General features: G+C 43.0%; 1 protein-coding gene across 1 annotated transcript in view; it reads left to right on the top strand.

Moving 5' to 3' along the window:
- Positions 1-15289, top strand: part of LOC128687544 (serine-rich adhesin for platelets-like) — a 109688-nt gene extending 94399 nt beyond the window's left edge. The window contains exon 4 of the mRNA XM_070083860.1: positions 2205-15289. Within this exon, the coding sequence (XP_069939961.1) occupies positions 2205-13112 (10908 nt within the window). The 3' untranslated portion in view covers positions 13113-15289. The remainder of the gene's footprint in view (positions 1-2204) is intronic.
- The last annotated feature ends 1169 nt before the right edge of the window (positions 15290-16458 follow it).

Genomic DNA, 16458 nt, shown 5'->3' with positions numbered 1-16458 from the left:
TCGAATCAGCACTGATCGCTGTTTCGAATACAATTAAACAAAACAACGGCAGTTTCACAATCTCCGAAGTCTTAGCAAGAATCCTCCTGAAAACAGTAAACCCTGCCATCACATAGTCTCTCCTGTTATACTACACTAAGCGCATTACAAAGAGTGAACACTGGAACAAGCTGCCTCTTTCCAGTCTATATTTGCCCAACCTAATTTTATGTTACCCATGTAATAGCTTTTATATCCTTTTACTCATGTACGAATTAATTGCTCTACCATATTGTATTACTTTTGTCACTACTACTACTACTACTACTACTACTACTACTACCACTAGTGAACATCGAAATGGTACCTCACTAGTATTGCACCTCACTTTGAGCCTTTATATACCCTCTGTGTCCATGTATTGTTTGTAATGGCTTGATGAAGCTCCTGGAGAGCGAAACGTTGCCACAATAAAATGTCACATTGGTTGCACTTGTGTCCTTTTACTTTACATATTGTCGGTAATTCTACCAACTTTAGCTTCCCGTATATCTACGGCAGCATAAAAGTTTTTACCTTTTAAATAAACTGGAAAAAAACGCTGTTGAATAACATGATTATTTCTCATACTTTCCCATAACATAAGAACATAAGAAAGGCGGAACACTGCAGCAGGCCTGCTGGCCCATACTAGGTAAGTCCTTCACAATTCTTCCCACTAACAAAATATTTGCCCAACCCAATTTTCAATGCTACCCAAGAAATAAGTTTTGATGATTCTATTTACTCATTACGCAAGTCTCACTCAAATCCAACCCCTCTCACTTATGTATTTATCTAATCTAAATTTGAAAGTACCCAACATTTTAGCTTCAATAACCCTACTAGGCAGATTGTTCCACTCATCAACTACCCTATTTCCAAACCAATACTTTCCTATATCCTTTCGAAATCTAAACTTATCCAACTTGAATCCATTATTACGGGTTCTTTTTTGAAGTGATATCCTCAAAACCTTATTTATATCCCCTATGTTAATACCCATCTTACACTTATACACTTCGATCATGTCTTCCCTCATTCTTCGTCTAACAACTGAATGTAGTCCATCTCACTGCCCCTTAATATGAAAGTCCATCTCACTGCCCCTTAATATGAAAGTCCATCTCACTGCCCCTTAATATGAAAGTCCATCTCACTGCCCCTTAATATGAAAGTCCATCTCACTGCCCCTTAATATGAAAGTCCATCTCACTGCCCCTTAATATGAAAATCCATCTCACTGCCCCTTAACATGAAAGTCCATCTCACTGCCCCTTAATATGAAAGTCCATCTCACTGCCCCTTAACATGAAAGTCCATCTCACTGCCCCTTAATATGAAAGTCCATCTCACTGCTTTTAACATGAAAGTCCATCTCACTGCCCCTTAATATGAAAGTCCATCTCACTGCCCCTTAACATGAAAGTCCATCTCACTGCCCCTTAATATGAAAGTCCATCTCACTGCCCCTTAACATGAAAGTCCATCTCACTGCCTCTTAATATGAAAGTCCTTCTCACTGTCCCTTAACATGAAAGTCCATATCACTGCCCCTTAATATGAAAGTCCATCTCACTGCCCCTTAACATGAAAGTCCATCTCACTGACCCTTAACATGAAAGTCCATCTTACTGCCCCATAACTTGAAAGTCCATCACACTGCCCCTTAATTTGAAAGTCCATCACACTGCCCCTTAATTTGAAAGTCCATCACACTGCCCCTTAATTTGAAAGTCCATCACACTGCCCCTTAATTTGAAAGTCCATCTCACTGCCCCTTAACTTGAAAGTCCCTCTGCTCCATATCCTGAGTATCCATTTCGCCGTCTCATAACTTGAGTATCCCATTCACTACCTTATAACTTCGTTGCATGCTCACAGTCCTAAAACAAAACTGCCCCTCTCGCTGCTCCATAACTTTAACACACTTTCATTGTTCCATAACTTATGTGTTACTCTCAGTGCCCCATAACTAAAATGCATGCTCATTGTCCCATAATAGGAATGTTCCTTTCACTGCTCCATAACTTAAACTTTCCCTCTCACCTTCTCATAGGTTGAGTACCTCACTCACTCTCAAAACATGAGTGGTCCTCTCATTGTCCCAAATCCCGTGTATCCCACTCATTGTCCCATAACTTGAATGTCTTTCTCACTGTCCCACGTTTTTATTTCTTCCACAGAAGATGATGGGAGGAAAGGCAAGGTGGAGGAAGCTGAAGCGTGTAGTTGGACCACAACCGCAGGGAGCCCAGGTACCAAGCAAACAGCGCTTCAAGAAAGACCGTACTAAGACCAAAGACGTCAAGAGGAAGAAGTTGGGCGAAGAAGAAGACGACGAGGAGGAGGGTGGCACAGTTCAAGAGCTGAAGGAAGACATGGATCAACACGAAAAAGATGAGGCAACGTCTGCCCTAGATGCTACGATGGAGAGGGATGCCTCCGGTGAACCATATGATGACCCTCATATAGACGATGCTCAAGGTGAGGGTAAAACATCGATCCAAGATGGCATTAGCCAAGAAGGTGCGGAGGCAGTTGAAACGATGGAAACTAACGGTGCTCTCTCTATAACCGAAATGCAGAAATCAAGTGTAATAGCAACCGACGTGGATAAAGACTTCGATTCCCCTCTTGCTGAATGGATTTGTGACCCGCAAGGTGAGGTGACTCTAGAGGAAGAGTTGAAGTCCAAGGAAAAAGATGGCATGGATATGGACGATATTCCTGCAAAAGCTGGAAGGAGAGATAAAGTCCATCTTCCGAAGGTAAGTGGTGATAAAACTTCTTCCGATAAGAATGGAGAAGCAGCAGACAAATCCTCGCTCTCTGAAGGTCATGGAATTAGTAACAGCGAAAAATCCGTCAAATTCTTTATATCGGATGACGAGAGTGATAGTGACACAGCCATATTTGTCGACGCGTGTCAGCACACACTTAGTGGCGACGAAAACTGTCATGCAGATGATAAAACGACTCCCGGGGAGGAAAGACTCAACGATGGTATGGAGGAGTACACAGTCATCGACCTTACAGCAGATTCTGCAGTTGAGCATTCACTAGAGGGCGACGACATAGAACTGGTAATTGGCGACATGGGAGAAGAGGAGGATATCAATGATACAGAGACGCACAACCCACTCTCAGAGATCGTCGACAATGAGGGTGTGGTGACGGACCAGACGGCAGCACCAAACCAGAACTCGAATTCGCAAGAGTTTCATGAAGCCAGAGGCACCTCGTCGAATCCTTCCTCTCCAGGAAATTATGTGGTTCATAACTCAAACTCATCAGGACAACACAGAGAATCAGACAGCAACATGAACTCTTCCACCGGTGAGTTAACAGACGCAGAATCTGGTAGCAGGTCATCAGTGAGTGATCATGCTGATGCAGATTCCATCAGCAGAACCTCACACACAGGATCAAACGATAATGACGTTGCCAGGAAAGCCTCCACTGATGGTTCAATTGACCAAGATGTTCTGAGTGCAGCATCAGTAACTGAATCAACTGACTCGGAAACTGTGAGCAGAACAACCACGGAGACAGTTCCTGAAGAAACAGGTTCGACCTCGGTTACTGAAAGAGGTGAGGCAGACGCAAGCACCAGAGGTTCAACATTATCTCCTGATGGATCAAGTGTATCTATTAAGTCGCAGTCCATCCACGGCATGTCTCCCCCTGAAACCGGAGAACCAGATGCTGTCAGTACAACCGCCAGCGAGTCCGGGGACACGGAAATTTGTAGTAAGACATCGGGCAATGGGCTCGAGGCAGAGAGAACACGAACCTCTGTAAGTGAATCAGGGGAAACCTATGGCACCAGTAGAACTGATAGCGAGTACAGCGCCAGCAGAACATCAGTTAGTGAGTACAGTGGAGAGGGAGTAAGCAGATCCTCAGTAAGTGAATACAGTGGGGATGGATTAAGTAGGACATCAATAAGTGAAGCAGGAGATACAGAGGAAGCAAGCGGGGCATCTCTTGCTGGCACAAGGGAACACACTAGTAAATCCTCTATCAGTGAATCAGAGTTTGACTCTGAAAGTCTTTCTTCCACAACTGATCTCTTAACTCCTAAAGAGGAAGTGTCCTTCGCTTTAGAATCTAAGGCAAAGGCAGAACCCGGAGATTCCGCTGTACTGTCCGAAGGATCGCTTGAAGACACTCTCCTGACCCCAATGGACAAGGAGAAAGAAAAACTAATTGAAATTCGCTCTGGATCTCCAGTTTGGGAAGATCTTGATCGCGAGGATCACATTAGACTTGTAGAAGACGTGGAACAGCCAGAGATTCCTGGTGAGAGTGTCACCAAGGAGGCTGATGCCCAAAGTTTGTTTTTCAGTCTTTATCCTGAGTATCAGCCAGGTGAAGGAGAAGTGGAGGACAATCAAGTAAAGGCTGCAAGTGGAAATCCAAAATTTCCTTGTTTTCGGGGCCAAAGAGAAGAACAGGGTGATCAAAAAGACGTTTACATGGCCATGGAAAAATCAGATGCAAAAGGCAGAAAAGAGAAAAGGAGCAAGGGAAGCTTTACCGGCAAGATCAATCAAATTCAGAACAAATTCTCTCAACAGAAGAAGTCTGAGAGAGAAAATAAGAGCGCCTCTGAGCCTGAGGGATCTTCCCCACGTCAAAGCAGCGGAGGCAGCATCGACGAGCAACAGGACACTGTCTCAGGAACCTCCAGCGATGAGCAAAAACCCAAAAGCGAAGGAAAAGGGGACGACTCAGAGCTCTCCTATCACGCCTCCCGAGACTGGTCGATGCCCGATGTTTTGGACAGTGCCTCTTCCCTCGCCTCGAATGACCATGCCGAGGAGACCCAACAGCTCGCCAGTGACAAGAACGACATGGTATGTGAAGCTGGACAACCTGGAGAAGGAATAGATATAACTAAACCAGAGGACACTACAGCAACTGTGGTCGTAGATGCTGTAACGGTAGAAGAGGCAACGCAGACTGATCAGGAGGTAACAGCTGTGACGGAGACTGGACAAGAGGCACTAGAGATGGAGAGCAAAATTGATAACTCTGTAAAAGATCGTAAGACTCTTGTGGGTAAGGCCAAAGAATGGATCAAAGGAGTCGCAAGAATAGGAAGCAGGAAGGAGGAAATCGTCCCCGAAAAAGTCTGTGATAAGACCGAAGCTGCTGAAAGCATTAAAGAAGCACCCAAGACTGAAACGAAAAGAACAGAAAGTGAGTCAGTGGAAGCAGATGAAACGAGAAGCAAGGAGTCTTCCGTCACCTCCGAATCAAAATCGTCGGACGATGAGAAAGGCAAGAAAGATGAAGCAAATGGTCTACATAGTCAAGAGTCAGTCAATATGGATACATTGAAACAAGATGCTAGTACAGCTGAGAGCGAGGGAGAGACGGGCATAGTTAGTAATGGAGGGGCCAGTTTGGAGAACTCTGACAAAACATCTACGGATGCGGTAGACAAAGAAGAAACATCTATGGATGTGGCCGACAGGGAAGCAGCACCCACTGATGTATCAGACAAGGAAAAAGTAGCTGTCGAACAAATTCCTGCTAAAGAGGGCCTCCAAAAAGTAACTGAAGATTTAAGTATGTTAGAAAAGGAAATAATTGAAGAAGTGGATAAGAATCTAAAGGTTGAAACAGGCACTGAAGAAGAAGAAATGAAAGCAAGAGAAGAAACACAAGAGACAGTTGTATCCGAGACTCCACCGGAGCAAGTAGTTGAAGCAGTAAGTACCGATGCCCAGCCACCTGAGTCACCAGCAAGAGAAGCTCCAGTTACTGAGCATTTGGAAACTGGAGAAGTTTTGCCTTCAGAGAGTAAAGAAAAAGAGGAAATTCTTTTGGAAGGCGCACATCATTTAATTCTGGATGAAAATGCAGTCTATGAGACAGGCCCAACAACAACAGAACCTGATATCATAGAGAGCACGGAAGAAGTCGCAAATAGTGATACTAAAGTAAATGGAATAATTCATAAAACAGAGAATGGGTTAGGAACCATTCAAACAGAGAACCCGGACACCAAGACACAAGAAATTCCAGAAATAAGAACGTCTGAAGTGGACGAACCAAATATAAACATTATTCCTCAGGAAGAAACACCCAGAAGAAAAATGGATGAATCACGACGGCATCGTAAAGGAAGAGAGAAGTCAAAATCGCCTTCTGTGAGCAAGGACTCCGATAAAAGCCGAAGTCCGAAAATATCAAAGGCAGATAAAGAAGCGAAAGGCGGGAGCAAGAAGCGGAAACACCACCGTCGACGCACCAAGAGTAACGAGGGACCCGAGATGCATCTTACCATCCCTCAGTCAACCGAGGCCGAGGGAGCTTCCCCGGAAACACCTGAACCTTCTCCGGTAGAAGACGAGCCGACAGAAGAACCTCCGGAAGTCCCTGAAGGTATATTTCTTGATGTAAGCGATGTTCTTCCGCAGAGAGAACAAGAACTTGCTGCCACTGGCTTGGCGGGAACTATAGGTGAAGAGGTCTCAATCGAGAAGGCAGAAGACTTGCATAGAGATGAGACCCCTGAAACAACACAGCTGGATGAAATTGAAAGTACAGCTGAAAAGAAAAGTGAAGACAAAGAACCTGAGGTTACACTCACAACAGGTGAAGAGCGAGATGGGGATATTACTGTTCCAGCCATTGATGATGTTATTGATAAGACATATGAAAGAGAAAGCGAAATTGCACACAAGGTAACAGAAGAAAATGGGGCCGATGTTCAAGATGAGGAAAAAGAGCCTGATGCTGCTGTAAAGAAACCTGAAGAACATGAAATAGATGTTCTTGATCAGACAGATGACGAATACGAACCTGCTGAAGACACAACTAAAAAAGCAGAGGGTGACCTAACAAGCACCGTAGAACGTGGTTATAATGATATTAAAGAGTCAGCTGAAAAACAAGAACATGAGGCCGCAGAACCAGCAGTTGTAGAGTTCGTTTATGTTGATCAAGAGGAAGTAGAAAAGGCAGAACATGAAGATAGAGGAGCAGGCACACTGGAGGAGCAAGCAAGTGTTCAAGAAGAGCCCCAGACTGTTGACGCTGAGCATCAAACTACCAACCCCCGAAAAAAAGGCTCAGTTAGGTCTAGCAAAGATAAGTTTTCGGACGAGTTCTGGAAAGAGAAACTTAGTAGTGGTCATCGAAAGCACGGGAAACATCGTGAGGAGCATAAATCATTTGATTCTGGTGAATATGATAGCACGAGTCCATCCAGAGCAAAAAAAGGAAAAAGTCGTGAATCAAGACACAATACGCGGGATACAGATGAACCCGAGGATCGCAAGGATGAAAGAACAGAACCAGAGACTGTCGAGGAAAGACAAACAGATCCACCACCTGTCATGCCAGAGGGTGACACTGGAGAAGTAACAGAATCATTTCCAGCTTCCGCTGCTACATGGAGTCCACGAGTGGGCCGAAAAGAGAGAAGGAGCCATAGGAAATCTAGTGAACGTAAGAAGGAGAGGAAATCATTAGAAAAATCTGAACTGGAAAGTGCACGACGGGAGGAAGAGGCAAAGGGAAAGTTAGACCCAGATACCCAGGGAGAAACACCAGAAAACATAGTGCCCCCTGAGGTTCCGCAAATAGGATCACCAGTTCCCCCTACGCCTCCTCCAGAGAGCAAAGCTGCCTCTAAACCAAGTGATGCACCACCAGAGGATTCTCTAACCCAAGACTCAGCAGCAATAGACACAAGCATTACCTTAGTGGAGCTAAAGTTTCCCGAGGGTGTGTCAAAGCCTGTTTCACCCATACCACCGAAACCTACATATCCAAGCAAGACTCCAGTGTCTGAAGAAATTTCAAAAAAAATAAAATCAGATGAAAAAAAAAATCATAAAAGGGCTTCAAAGATTGTTTCATCACAACCGAAACTAGAGATTGTTGATTCCAAAACACCAACTGAAGCACCACCGGAAGAAACCGTAACTAAAGTCACTACTACAGACTTACTGGAGTTGAGGTTCCCTGAGGGTGTATCAAAGCCTCTTTCACCCTTACCTCCCAAAATTACAGATGCAAAGACAGTTCCATCTCTTGACGAAATCTCAAAAATAAAACCCAAAACTGATGAATCTAAGATTGATAAAAAGGCTTCGACGACTGCTCAACCAAAACCAGAACAAGTTACCCAAGAATCAGCACCACCGGACACCGGGACTGGTTTACTGGAGCTGAAGTTCCCTGAGGGTGTCTCCAAGCCTCTTTCACCCATACCGCCAAAAATTCAAGAATTGACCACTGTTCTAGTGCCTGATGGAACCCCTAAAAAAAAGACAAAGTCAACTGAAACGAAGCTGCATAAAAAAGTTTCGAAGACTGCTTCACCAATAGCAAAGCGCCGAAGTGTTCCTGAACAGCCTAGCAAGGCACCACCCGATAAACCTGAAACTCAAGATTCAGCAACAGATACTGGCACTACCTTGCTAGAGCTGAAATTCCCTGAGGGTGTTTCGAAGCCTCTTTCACCCTTACCGCCCAAAATGGTGGAATCAAAAACGGCTCCAGTTTCTGATGTACCTTCTAAAAAACAAGAATCAAAAGAATCGAAGCTTCATGAAATCGAAGCTTCGATTGCTGAAGCACCAAGCGAAGCCCCACCAGTGGAACCTGTAACTGAAGACACAGGCACTGAATTATTGGAACTAAAATTCCCTGAAGGGGTCTCGAAGCCTCTCTCACCACTACCACCTAAAGTTATTGATACAAGCAAGGCTCCTTTGCCTGATGTTACTCCCAAAAAGAAAAAATCAGATGAAACGAAGCATCATAAACGGGTTTCGAAGACTGTTTCCACAAAACCTAAGCTCCAGACTGTTGCTCCAGAAGCAGAAAGTGAGGCACTACCAGAAGATCTTGTAGCTGAAGACACCGGAACTGCCTTACTTGAGCTCAAATTTCCCGAGGGTGTCTCAAAGCCTCTTTCACCACTACCTCCTAAAACCATTGATTCAAGCAAGGAACCTTTGCCTGAAACTGTCACTAAAAAGAAAATATTAGAAGAACCTGTAGCTGAAGACACCGGAACTGCCTTACTTGAGCTCAGATTTCCCGAGGGTGTCTCAAAGCCTCTTTCACCACTACCTCCTAAAACCATTGATACAAGCAAAGCTCCTTTACCTGAAATTGCCATCAAAAAGAAAAAATCAGATGAAACAAAGGTTCATAAACGGGCTCCAAAAATTGCTTCCACAGCACCAAAGCCCCAAACTGTTGCACCTGAAGAACCAAGTGAGGCACAGCCTGAGGAATTTGTAACTGAAGACACTGGGAGTGCCTTACTGGAGCTGAAGTTTCCTGAAGGTGTCTCAAAACCCCTTTCACCTATACCGCCAAAAATCGTAGACTCAAGCAAGGCTTCAGTAGATGCTTCAGTCTCAAAAAAGTCAAAAATTGATGAAAGAAAGATTCATAAAAAGGCTACGAAGACTGTTTCACCTAGACTTAAGCCTGAAAGCGTTGCCCCTGAAGCTCTTCCAGTACATGAGGAAAAAATCGAGGAGCCACATGAGGAACCTGTGACTCAAGATTCCAGCATGACTTTACTGGAGCTGAAATTTCCTGAAGGCGTCTCCAAGCCACTCTCACCTATACCGCCGAAAATCGTAGACTCGAGCAAGGCTGTATCTGAATCCCAAATTGTTGCTCCTAAAGGTGATCAAGCACCTGAATCACCAAGTATTGCTCCACCAGAGGAACCTATAAGCGAAGACTCAACAGCAACAGACACGACCACTACCTTACTCGAGCTGAAGTTCCCAGAAGGTGTATCGAAGCCTCTTTCACCTGTTCCACCGAAAATCTTAGATTCAAGCAAGGCCCCACGGCCTGATGAAGCTATCAAAAAGCCAAAATCAGATGAATCAAAGCTTTACAAGAGGGTTTCAAAGGCTATCTCTTCAATAACAAAGTCCCGGAGTGTTGCTCCCGAAGCAGTACCAGAAGAACCCGCAACTGAAGACTCTGCTGCAGTTGATTCTAGTGCTGCCTTACTAGAACTAAAATTCCCCGAGGGTGTATCGAAGCCTCTTTCCCCTGTTCCGCCGAAAATCACGGATTCAAGCAAGGCTCCCGTGTCTGACAGAGCTTCAAAAAAGACTAAACGTAGTTTGAAGGTCATTTTGCCAACAGCAAAGCCTCGAAGTGTTCTTCCTGAAGCTTCAGCAATACTTGAATCACCTAGTATCGCACCACCAGAGAAACCTGTAACTGAAGACTCAAAAGCCACAGATACTACCAGCGCCTTATTAGAGTTGAAGTTCCCTGAGGGTGTCTCGAAGCCTCTTTCACCCGTTCCACCAAAAATCTTAGATTCAAGCAAAGCTCCAGTGCCTCGCGCAACTTCCAAAAAATCAAAATCAGATGAAACAAAGCTTTACAAAAAGGTTGCAAAAGCTGTTTCCTCAATAACTAAGCCCAGGAGTGATGTTCCTGAAGCATTAAGCAGTGAAATAGCTAAGGAACTTGTCACTGAAGAAACTACCACTACCTTGCTGGAGCTGAAGTTCCCTGAAGGTGTCTCAAAGCCACTTTCACCTGTACCACCAAAAGTTATTGAGTCATCCAAGGTTCTAGAACCTGAAGCCGTCTCTACAATAGCCAAATCAGATGAAATGAAGCAGGTTCCATCGCCGATATCAGAGTCACAGAGTGTTTCAGCTGTTGAGGAATTAATTGAAGTACCACTAGAGAAACTTTCAACTCAAGATCCATCAGTAACAGAAACTGCAACTGCCATACTGGAGTTAAAATTCCCAGAAGGTGTATCGAAGCCCCTTTCACCCATACCACAGAAAATCATAGATTCCACCAGGGAACCAGAACCTGAGATAACCTCAGACTTGGTTTCTCAGTCAGCTATAACACAGACACAACCAGAAATGCTTTCACCGCCTCCAGAAACTCTAAAGATTGCAGACGATATCTCACCACTTCCCACATTGACATCTGAAACCCTTAGGTCTTCTGATGAAACGCACAAACCACCTTCTCCTGTACAGAAGGAAGCCGAGCTTCAAATTGTCACTCCAAAGTCAGAAGCTCCAATTCTTCCGCCAGTAAGATCTCCAGACCTCATTACATCCGCTTCTCCGCCAGCAACAATAGATCTACTTGAAGAAAAAGTCCCACCACTAGTAGGACCTTCATTAAAACCAGAAAAACCCACTTCACCATTAAAGACGCTTATATTTCCATGTGGTATTTCCCAACCTCTTTCTCCTGATCCCAGAGAACAACTAGTAACCCTTCCAACCACGAAGACTCTCCAAGAAGACGTAACTCCACCTATGCAACTCGCGCAACAACCATCTGAGTCTCCTGAAAAATCTCAGGAGGAACCTAAACCGAATATAGAGCTTTCACAGACACTCGGTTCATTACCGGCTCCAACATCATTAATTTTATCTGACACTTTACCTAAATCAGAAGTTACCATCCTTCCAGATACGGCGACTTCAAAATTGCCTCCTTCAGAACCCGAATCCGAGGCGCCACCAGAGAAAACCACAGTAGCAATGGACAAAATCAGTGTACTACAATCAGAAACAATGCCCCGTGTACATTCAGTCGACCGTATCCCACATCCCATTGCAGATTCTGAGCGCACTGCCTCAAAAATAAGCACAGCATCAATAGCAACAATGACAGACTTTCCTGTCAAAGTTCATAAGTCATTATTATCAACAACAGAGGCAATAAAAGGATCAAGGTTTAGTTCTCCTTCACCACAAAGAGTTAAGTCAAAAACTAGTCGACATGGAACACCTCGAAAACATTCAAGAGACAGCTCCACCAAAGTCCAATCAACTAAGCCTCCACTTAAGCCAAAGCCTAGCTCCCTTACACAACAGACAGGAAAATCTTCAACAGATCACAGTGCCCTCACCACAAGCCCTCAGACCCTCGGTCTCACAGATCCTCCAAGAGATACTATATCTGCTTCACCGTCACTCACCAAAACAATAAAACCAGTGGGAGATACACAAACAACAGAAAAAACTGAGCCAACAGCAACAGAGGTCACTGAATCTTCTAAAGTGAAGGATTCTCAGCCAACAGAAGGTTATGAACCAGTAATAGATTCTAGTCAGCTACAAGCAGACTGCAAGCCTCTCACAGACGAAGACGAAGACATCAAGCAATCGGTGGAAGAATCAAAGTCAATAGCAGAAAAGGGACTGTCTCTTGAAGAAGAGCATAAGATGGAAGAAAAAACAACTTTAGCTAAAACGAAGCCAACAGAAGCTACAAAAAGTTCATCATCAGCCAAATCAGAAGCTTCACTCCCCAAAACGTCTGTACCTCCCTCTAAGGCTGCTTTTCCAGTTTTAAAGAAATCTTCTCCTACGCAAAAGACATGCCCTCTTCCTAAAATAACTTCTCCTACACCCAAGGTAACAGCCATCTCCAAAGCTACCGCCACATCTAAAGTGAGCCCTCCTGTACATACAAGAACATCCCCCATCCCGCAGATAACTTCTCCCACACCGATAACTGATTCAACTACAGACACAATAACCTCACCTACAAGTACGATGCCTTTACCAACACCACAACCAGAAACTGTTACAGAAAAGACAGCCACATCTGTATTAGAGATAGAAACATCTGATACTCTAAGCTATCAGGCCACATCAACATTACAACAACCTTCCTCCGAACTAGCTGAGTCTAGCATTCCAGACACTGTGACTTTGAGCCAGCAAGAACCTATCAAATCTTTATCCTCTAAAACCTGTTCAACAGACACGGATATCTCCGATGTTCAGCTCGAACCATCAGCTGAAGAAACACTACCTCTAAAATCAGAACAGCCAGGTTTAGAATCTACTGTTGATGCTAGCAGCGGATCCTTTGAATCCCAGCCTGAAGATCCCCAAGTTCAGAGTGCTTCGCGCGAAGAGGACCAACGTACGACTGAGAAAGATACTCTTGATCTACTCCGGCAGCCCCAATACGACCAGCCGGGCCTCCTGGGTTCTCACGATGGGTCCCCGCCATCTAAGGAAGGGTCACAGTCACCACATACTGGAAGTGACACTCAGAAAAGAGCCCGTAGGAAAAAGAGACGTTAGTGCATTGCAGACCCACAGCCGTAGCAGAGAACCAAGGAACAAAACAATGTTTTCAAGAGCCAAAGGAAGAAATTAATTTTTGTATAAACTCGAAAACATATATAGATAACCAAGGAATAAGCTTTCAAGAAGGACAAGGGAAGAAAAGCTTCAAGATGGTCGACGAGATACAAGTATTTATCAAAAACCAAAGTAAAGAGAAATGAGCTTAAAATTTTAATGTTAACTACCAATAATTTTGGATATAGAAGTCTACCCAATGTTGTTTGTGAAAAAAGTCCTTCTAACGCTGCTGATGAAGGACGACATTTTGATGCTGCTAGCAAAGGAAGACCACCCAACACTGCTGTCTTAGGAAGATCTCTTAATGCTGTTATCAAAGGAAGACCATCTAATGCCGCTGGTGAAGGAAGACCTGACGCTGCTGACTATGGAAAATCTCCCAGCGCTTCTGGCTATGGAAGTCCTTCTCATGCTGCTAGCAAAAAACCTGGCATTGCTGGTTATCAAGGCCCTCCCAAAGCTACCAGTGAAGGATGACCTTCCAACGCTACTAACGGACAAGGACCTATTACTCATACTGCCCTCAAGACCTCCGACGCTGTTAGCAAAGAAAGACTTCCCAACTGTTGGCTGTAAATGACCTCCCAACATTGCAGGTGAAGATCTCCTGACGTTACTGATGAAAGAAGATTGTTTGACACTGCGAACGAGAACGACCTCCCAATGCGACTGGCGATGGAAAGGTTCCTAATGTTGCTAGTGAAGGAAGACCTATCGACACTTGGCTAGCGAAGGAAGACCTCTTGATGTTGCCGATAGAAGACCTCCCGATGCTGCTGATAAAGGAAGACCTCTCAACGTTGCTGACAAGGAATGACCATCCGTCGTTACTACTGAAGGAAGACATGGCTTTGCTGACAAAGGAGAACTGCCAAATACTCCTGATAAACAATTTCCCGAAGCTAATACTGCTGATTAAAGGAGAATTTTCTCACATTGCTAATAAAGAGAAATTATCAATGCTGCTGATACAGGAGGCCTTTATGCTGTTAGGTACTCTCGCTGCAGTTGACAGTTACCTTTTTTATGCTACTAACACAGAAGGCCCTTCTGTTGCTAATTACGATGGCCTTGATACTGCTGACAGATGAGGCTCTCTTGCAGCTACTGGTGATGGTCTTGATACTGCTGACAGTGGAGGCTCTCTTGCTGCTACTGGCAATGGTCTTGGTACTGCTGACAGATGAGGCTCTTTTGCTGCTACTGGCGACGGTCTTGATACTGCTGACAGTGGAGGCCCTCCTACTGCTGCTAACGATACCCTTTTTGATGCTGATGACAGAGAAAGTCCTCCTACCGTTGTTGATAAATGATCTTGATGCTGCTAACGGAGAAGGCTCTCCTGCTGTTGCTGACAATAATCTTCTTGATGATGATGACAGAAAAGGCTCTCCTATTGTTACTGATGATGGCTTTTTAATGCTAGTGACAGATGAGGTTCTCTTACTGCTGCTGACACTAGCTTTCTTGACTCTGTTGATAATGAAGATCCTACTGATATAGTTGAAGAGGAGAGCATGACGCTGTTAAGGCTTTGTTATGCTGCTGACGAAGTAAGTCTTCCTACTTCTGCTGATGAAGATAAAGGAAGATTTTATTAACGCTGATGCCTAAGAACATCTTAAAATAGCTGATAAATTTCTCCTGCAAGACTGTAATTTCTCCTGTAAGACTGTAATTTCTCCTGTAAGACTGTAATTTCTCCTGTAAGACTGTAATTTCTCCTGTAAGACTGTAATTTCTCCTGTAAGACTGTAATTTCTCCTGTAAGACTAGTGCAACTGCTTGCAATTTTTGTAACTAATAAATGACTTTTGAGAAAAAAATAAAGTACGCTTTTTTATATTTTATTTCGCTTCATTCTACTCAATAATTTGCCACAAAAAATTCGAACAATAGTGAATGCGTTTTGTAATTTTTATTTTTCTTATTACCTCTGCAAATATATGAGTGTGATAACCGGTTTTGCTTATCTAAAATTTTAGTCTGATTGCTCCAATTTGTATACAAGTAAGATTAGTGTAAACTATATTATTATCAGCTGTTTGAATTACCTGATGATTAAAATGAGTTGTAAACTGAAGAGTCCATTATATTAATAATTTCTCCCAAAAGAGGTCCTTTCATTGTTTCTCGTCTTCCTTTTAATCAGCAGAAAACAAAAGATGTTATATTATTTTTCTTCTTAATAATTTTGCAGTATTTTTAGTGGAGCAAATGATGAATGAAACATCAATGAGCATTATATTGATGATATGGTAACTGAGGCAAATACAAAATGTTACATAAATAACTAGGATTTATGATACAGCTTGATTAGCCCTAAACAATTAGATCCGGAGTGTATGTTATACACACACACAGGGTAAATAAACAGAAGGGTGTATATAGGTGTATGTACACTGAGAGATAATCTTTATCCCAATCTAATAGATTAGAGTGTTTTTCAGCTTAAACATAAAAATTATATACACAACCTAGTAATACAAGTATGCATCCAACCCTCAACCTGGAACCATCATAGCACATCTGGAGTCATTATCTTTGTTATAAGTATTGTAAAACAATAGCTAGTACATGCAAGGGAATTATTAAGGGCTGAATGAAATATTATATCCGGTGTCAGGAGATACTCTTTTCCAAACGAATCAAACCTAACTACTATTTAGATATACACATCACAGTGTATGTATGTATATTATATATATATATATATATATATATATATATATATATATATATATATATATATATATATATATATATATATATATATATATATATATATATATATATATGCAATAAGATCACAGTAAACAGGTGATTTCAGAATATACAAAACAACCACTGTGAAAGAATAGTGAAATTCCATGTGCTTTCGTGACTACTCACATTATCAAGGAACAATAAAAGTAATACATAAAAGGAAGGCATATAAAGGGTCTGGACCACACCTCACCATCACATCCCACAAAAAAGCAACACCTGACGTACGACAACACGCGACTCATAAGAAAGAGAACACTGCAGCAGGCACGCTGGCCCAACTAGACAGGTCCTTCAGGCAACCCACAGACAAACTATTCTAACCAAGAATTAAGATTTATTATTTGTCCAATACATTATTAAATTCTTCCCAAATTCTATTAATTATAAATGGATCTAATTTATATAAACCAAAGGAAATATTCATGTTATTGTCAAAACTGCTTTTTATGAAACATGATTCAATGTCGACCATGCCAATCAATGATTCCTGTCGACCATGCCGATCAATGATTCC

This window comes from Cherax quadricarinatus, chromosome 11, assembly GCF_038502225.1.
Source record: "Cherax quadricarinatus isolate ZL_2023a chromosome 11, ASM3850222v1, whole genome shotgun sequence".
Classification (NCBI taxonomy): domain Eukaryota; kingdom Metazoa; phylum Arthropoda; class Malacostraca; order Decapoda; family Parastacidae; genus Cherax; species Cherax quadricarinatus.
The sequence above is the reverse complement of the archived record's forward strand: the minus strand, read 5'-3'. Positions and strand labels throughout refer to the sequence as shown.